The sequence below is a fragment of the Cannabis sativa genome, chromosome 3, assembly GCF_029168945.1.
Source record: "Cannabis sativa cultivar Pink pepper isolate KNU-18-1 chromosome 3, ASM2916894v1, whole genome shotgun sequence".
Taxonomy (NCBI): Eukaryota; Viridiplantae; Streptophyta; class Magnoliopsida; order Rosales; family Cannabaceae; genus Cannabis; species Cannabis sativa.
The window spans coordinates 61,108,758-61,115,324 of NC_083603.1; the positions used below are offsets into that span (position 1 = coordinate 61,108,758).

General features: G+C 32.8%; 1 protein-coding gene across 2 annotated transcripts; it reads left to right on the forward strand.

Annotated features, from left to right (window-relative positions):
- Positions 1 to 1,191: 1,191 nt before the first annotated feature.
- Positions 1,192 to 4,861, forward strand: LOC115709824 (SNAP25 homologous protein SNAP33). 2 transcript variants are annotated; one of them, XM_030638059.2, is made up of 6 exons: positions 1,192 to 1,484; positions 2,449 to 3,022; positions 3,793 to 3,889; positions 4,087 to 4,217; positions 4,331 to 4,428; positions 4,558 to 4,861. In XM_030638059.2, the coding sequence occupies exons 2-6, from the start codon at positions 2,525 to 2,527 to the stop codon at positions 4,655 to 4,657; spliced, it is 924 nt and encodes a 307-aa protein (XP_030493919.1). In that variant the 5' UTR covers positions 1,192 to 1,484; positions 2,449 to 2,524; the 3' UTR covers positions 4,658 to 4,861. The 2 variants fall into 2 exon arrangements, with proteins under 2 accessions (XP_030493919.1, XP_060968167.1); XM_061112184.1 differs by lacking the exon at positions 1,192 to 1,484 and adding an exon at positions 1,548 to 1,637.
- Positions 4,862 to 6,567: the final 1,706 nt, after the last annotated feature.

Sequence of the window (6,567 nt, forward strand, 5' to 3'; positions counted from 1 at the left end):
GGTTTTGAGACGTCAGGCTTCATTCAGAGAGAGACGAAGAAGCAAAGAAAAAGAAAAGAAAACAAAAAAAAAAAGAAAAGAAAAAATAAAATTTATTTATTTAATTATTATTTTATTTATATAATTTTTAAATTATTTTTTTATAAAATTTAAAATTAAAATTACGTGAACTATTAAAAATCTGTCACGTGTACATTAGAGTATATTGTAGCATGTCACCATGGCATTTAAGTGAGATATCTTGACGAAAGAGTAAATAGTACAATAGAAGTGAGATTTTAGTAATTTTGCTGAAAAAAATTAAGTTGCGTGGTTAAATATTACAAATTGTATAATTCAAGTAATTTTGTTGCTAATATCTAACATTAATATCTCTATATAGTGAGAAAGGGAGGAGAAGTGAGGCCATGAATGAAGATGAAGAGGGTGAAGTGGTTAATACTTAATGCCAATTGGCAATTGGCAAACATAATAATATTCAATATGTTAGCCCCACTTTTCATGCTAAAGTCTTACCATTAAGGCCATCAATAAGAAATGGTCCACATTGGTTTCTTTGACCTTTACGTAAATCTGTATACATCAAATATTTGATACATTTGTATTTGATTCGGTCACAGATATACAAATACATTGAAAAAAAAATACATAATTGTGTTTGTGTTAGTCTATTTTGATTCATATAAGACCCCGGATATTCTCTAAATTCATAAAAAACATAATAGTTATATGACATAGGGTTAATTTCCGTTAAATTACTCAAATTTTATGGTTTTTTTTGGTCAGATAAAATAGTTACATACATTTTTTTTTTAAAAAAAAATTAATGTAGCTGCTAAATTATCCGAATTGTATTATTTGTTCCATTTAAATACTTGACCACTATTTTAATGTTAAACTATCCGAAGTGTGTTACTTGCTATATATATATATTTAAGTGTAATAAATTATATAATTTGTGTAATTTACCTTTTAAAATTAAAATTAAGGATGTTTCGAAAAGAAAAAATTGAGTAATAAAAATAAATAAATTTGAAAATTTAACAGTGGATTTTAGTATTTTGAAATTTCAAGGTCCCTTTTTCAAAAAAAAAAAAAAAAAAAATCGAGGTCAGAAATCAGAATATTTTTCGTTCTAGAGAAAAAAAAAATATTCAAAATATTTTAATTACATGTTAACCAAAATAAACTAAACTAAAAGAGGAATAGAAATAGAGAAAGTGACCCAAAATAAATATTTGTGGAGTTTCTCACCAGTTTCCATCGTCGAAAGAGACTCAGACTCAGTTGCCTGCTTCGGCCCTTCCTTCCTCCGCGTCTTTTTCCATAACCAAGTCCTTCCTTTCCTTCTTTACATACGCAATCCTTTCTTTCTCTATCTCTCTCTCTCTCTTCAAAGTCTCCTTTTTTCTCGCTCAAGAAAAAAGATCTTGAACTGGTTGGTGCTGCTCTCAGATTTTACTGCAACTTCGTGCATTTTTCCGGTACATGTTTCTCTTGTCTTGTATGTGTTTAATTAATGGATTTTCGTTTCCTTGAATTGGGTTTCACTCTTTCGAATCGGGTTTGCTTCGAACATTTTTCTATTTCTCAAATTTCTGTGTCTCATCTTCTTGTGGCTTTGTTATTATCGTAAGGTCAGATCACCTACTTCGAATTCCTTTTGTTCTCCTCTTGGCCCTTTGTTTGGTTGGTCAGGAAATTTTTTTTAATAGAAAGTGAAATTCTTCAGTTTTGTTCTATGGTCCTCGTGGTAGTTAAACAAGTTTATTTATCTTATTACTAGAGTTTTCTTTGATATCAAATTTTCTTCCACCACAAGGGAGGCTGTTAATATTTATCGGGAAGGATCCTGTCAATGACAAAAGGATCTTTTCTCTTTTTCAAAATTTTTTTTTTTTTGGAGAATTCTCTGGTTTCTTTTTTTAGCACAACATATGAAACTTTTGTGAATTCCTTAGTTTTCCTTTGCTTTGAATTATGGTTATGCGAATAAATGATAAGCGTCTGATATTGTCTTTTCCCTTGTGAAATTCAAATAAATGTTTTTTGATGCCTTAGATTTACTTTTCGTGATAGTCTTTGGTTATATTCTTTCTTGTGTTAACTGTTAAGAACTGGGGAGCCTCTTATTGATTCTCAGTTATCACTATACGCTTTCTGTTCCCCCTTGCTCTCATTATCTACCTCAGCATAATAAATAAATTGAGCATTCAAAAAATTTTGTTGGGTCCTCCAGTTGTCTTTTCCCTTCTTTTGGGGCTTTAAATCATGATACTTTTGGGTATAGTATACCTTTTGAAAATTTATTGTGTACTGTGATTCTTACCTGACCTTTTTTGTGGTCTTCAAGACTTGGTTTGGTTATACCTTTACTATTTATTTCCAATAGTAATGATCTAATGACGATGTACCAGACTAACAAATTTTTTGTTTTCATTTTTCCAGGCCTGTTGATTGTAAAGCATTCATATCAGTATTCCACTTTTGTATATTAGATTGTGCAATTTTCCTACTTCGAAATATGTTTGGCTTAAGGAAATCTCCTTTAAAGACTTCTAAATATAAAACAGTTGACCCTGTATATCCTAAGTCTTCTGGTTCGAACCCTTTTGACTCTGATGATGAAATGGATGTAAAGCACAAACAAACTTCCTCAAGGAGGACTTCTTCTGAATCCTCATTAGTTTTACCAGATTCTAGTACAAACCCTTTTGATGATGATCTTGGAAGTGCAACTTCATCTTCTTCATACTCCAATGCAGCTGCTTCAGCCACGAGAAACAAGTATAGAAGTGATTTCCGTGACACAGGTGGATTGGAGAATCAGTCAGTTCAAGAACTGGAGGGCTATGCAGTGTACAAGGCTGAAGAGACTACCAAGTCAGTCAATAACTGTTTGAAGATTGCTGAGGATATTAGAGAGGATGCTACTAAAACTTTGGTTCTCTTGCATCACCAGGGTGAGCAAATTACCAGGACTCACACTGTTGCTGCTGATATTGAGTATGATCTTAGTCGGGTAAGTTTCTATTTGAGCATTAAGTAGTACATGATAATGGACAACACTAATTTTTGTCCATCAATACCCCTAAACCTGCAGTGTGCACAACATTCACAGGCCATACCCTATCCCCATCATTTGTTTCATCATTATTACTATATTATATGTCTGCCTAACTCTTATATTTGATACTTTTCTTTAAGCATATATGTATTTTTAATTGAACCCCTCTCCATTTTACACACACGCCCAACCACTTGAGGCTAACCACTTGAGCTAGCCTCAAGTGGCAATCCTGGATAGTTATTGAACATGTTTTCATGAACTGAGAACAATGGCTATATTTTAAGGCCTTTTCCATATTTTTTAAGGATAAATTTACTTGCAATTTCTTTTTTTTTTTTTGACTGGGTATTATTTACAAATCAAGAAGTTGAAAGAAATACTATGAAATTTGTAAATAATATGGAGTATTTTTCTTTCTCTTACTTGATAAGTTAGGTTATTCTTAAAATGAAAATGTATTTGTGTTTTTCTGTGGCATAAATGTACTACTAATATGAATTCTGTATCCTTCTCTGAAAATAGAAACTCTCAGTTCAGGTCTTGTAATATTGCTAATTGTTTTTGGGCAAACCGCACCTAAGCAGACATTGGCCTTGTGCCTATGGCTTACAATTGAGAAAGAATGCTTGTCTTTTGCATTGTTGTAGGCCCCTTCAATGTTGATTTAATTTCAGTGTAAAGTAAAATGAATTATTTAGTGATTATGCAAACAATTGTTTCAGGGTGAGAAGCTTCTGGGAAGCCTTGGGGGCATCTTCTCAAAGACTTGGAAGCCTAAGAAGACCCGTCAAATAACAGGCCCTGTTATAATGGGAGGAGGTTAGATCTTTTCTATATGTCTCATTTTCTTTATTGATGAACTGAGATCGTAATAGGATATATTGTTGCTTCACCCGAGGTTGCCATTTCCCTTGCAACTAAGAATTCTTCTTGTGGCATTCAAAAGAAAAAAAAAAAAAGAGAATTCTTCTTGTGCTGTGTTGTTTCTTATGCGCTGGAACTACTTGAATTTGTAGATGAAGTTCAAAGGAGAGGCAGCCATATGGACCAGAGGGAGAAGTTGGGGTTAGCTCCTCTCCCTAAGGGGCGGTCAAAAGCCCAAACACTGCAACAGACTGAACCAGCTGATGCTTATCAGAAAGTTGAGGTTTGTATTTGAGGAGTGATCATTCCAAGTTTATATTAAAAGAAATTATTCGTTTCTGTGTCCATGTGCAATTTCAAGCAATTGATGAATTTTATTTGTTGATTTCTTACCAGGTAGAAAAGGTCAAGCAGGATGATGCATTATCAGATCTGAGTAATCTCTTGGGAGAATTGAAGGACATGGCCGTTGACATGGGATCTGAAATTGAGAGGTTGGTTACATTCACATCTCAATGAGTATCTTAGTTTCAATCTTTATGCTTCTCTCTCTCCTTTGGCTTTCTTGTCAGCAAAGTTAATCATGGTTTGATTTTGATTACTTTGTGAATGAAATATTGCAGGCATAACAAAGCTCTCGAGCCTTTACATGATGATGTTGAAGAGCTCTCTTACCGTGTTAGAGGTGCCACTGAACGTGGTCGCAGATTACTTGGCAAGTGATGAACTTCTGGACTACTACCATCTGCTTCTTGCTTTGCATCCTTTATCTGGCTTCAGTGGTTCTGTTTCTTTTCATTTTATTATGAATGTAAACATTTCCCTCTTTACTGTTTGAGTACGTTGTATACAACTTTTAGATGTTCAAGTACAGTTGCTCTTGTTCACTAAATAATTGATTTGAGGGTTAACCTTTTTGGATTCAAATTTTGTGACCTTATTGTCTTGTTCCTTCTATGTCTTATGTCTCACAACATATTTTTTGTAAATATTTTACTCGATTGCGTTAATTATTATTTTTATTATGTTTTGGTAAAAGCGTTAATTATTTTTTGAGAAAATAACATAGGGAACCGAAAAATACAAAAAGAAAAAAACAAAAAAACATGCCTATGATTTAATATTTAAAAAACCGCTCATTCTTTGTATTAGTTATAGCGGCTTGTATTCTGTAGGGCTGTACATCGGTCTGTTTGGGCAGTTTATCCTATATATTTTCTAACCCAATCTAAATTCGGGTTGTTAAAATTTAAGTGCAACCCCCAATTTAAAAAAAAAAAATCTATAAACCGACCAACGGTTCGGGCGGTTTGGTCGGGTTAACCCGCCCAAAGCCAATTTTTTTTTTTTTTTTTAGTTTTAAAGTCAAAATTAACAAAAATTTTAAAAATAAATTAAAAATATCACATTCCACCAAAGTACAATACCATATATATGACTTTAAAACTAATAATTAAGTATATAACTTTATATTATTATATATTTAATCATTTATATTATATATAATAAAAACTAAAAAGTTTAAAAAAAAAATAAAAGTGCAAAATCGGGTTGGTCGGGTTGGTCAGTTTAATTGGGCGGGTTGGACCTATTTTCAACCCGCCCAATTAACAGATTGGGCGGTTTGTAATTTTTTTGAGTTATTTCGGTTTGTAATTTTTATCGGTTTTTTCGGTTCGGTTTGAGCGGGTTATTCGGTTTAGGCGGTTTACAAATTTTTTTGTACAGTCCTAGTATTCCGAGGTTTTGGTAAGCCGCATACTATGGCGGTAACGGTATAGTTATTCAATCTCCAGGTTGTTTTTTTTTTTTTTCAAACTTAATGGCTCTACAGCTAACATAGCTATCTCCCTCTTTTTATTTATTTTTTCCTTTCTTATGAAGCTATCTTTCTTTCTTTCTTTTTTTTTTTTGAACAAGCTATCTTTCTCTTTAAATTATAATCTTACTATTTTTTTTTTTTGAAAAGGAAATTATAATGTTACTATTAAAAAGATAATTTTTCTCTTTCCCAAAATTTTTGAAAAAAAATTACAGCCATTAAGTTTAATAGTTTTTTTGGGTAACCAATTTTTTGACACGTAAGAAATATATATTTTCTCGTTGTTATTGAAGGAAAGACTAAAATCAAAAGTAACTTTTAATTTTTTTTTCTAATTAATTAACAAATATAATCAAAATTTTAACTTAAATAAAATTTAATAGATCAAACCAATTTTATAGATTCAGAGCTCGTTTGGTATGTCGTATTCTATCGTATTGTATTGTGTTGTATTGCATTAGTATTATTTAATACAATACAATGTTTGGTATTGACTTGTATTAATTAATCGTGTAAAGTTATAATATATTTTCAATACACTCGACCCCAACGCCAACTACGTGTTGGGCCCCGGGTCCTAGGTCTGGATTCGGAGTCCGGGTTCAGGTTTGGGTTCGGGTTCGGGTCCGGGTTCGAGTCGGGGTTCGAGTTCGGGTCTAGGCCCCGGGTCCAAGTTTGGGTTCGGGTCCGGGTCTCGGTCCGGGTCCGGAATCTCGAGTTCCGAGTTTGGGTCCCGGGTTTGGGTTTGGGTCAGAGATTGATGTTGACCCGAAATCCTTTGTAAATATTATAATACAAGCTAATACGAACC

Excerpts from the sequence above, each read along its gene's own strand:
- LOC115709824 (XM_030638059.2), top strand. The coding sequence starts at position 2,525 with ATGTTTGGCTTAAGGAAATCTCCTTTAAAGACTTCTAAATATAAAACA. Across the intron at positions 4,218-4,330 it reads ATGCTTATCAGAAAGTTGAG|GTAGAAAAGGTCAAGCAGGA; the intron begins GTTTGTATTTGA and ends ATTTCTTACCAG. Across the intron at positions 4,429-4,557 it reads ATGGGATCTGAAATTGAGAG|GCATAACAAAGCTCTCGAGC; the intron begins GTTGGTTACATT and ends GAAATATTGCAG.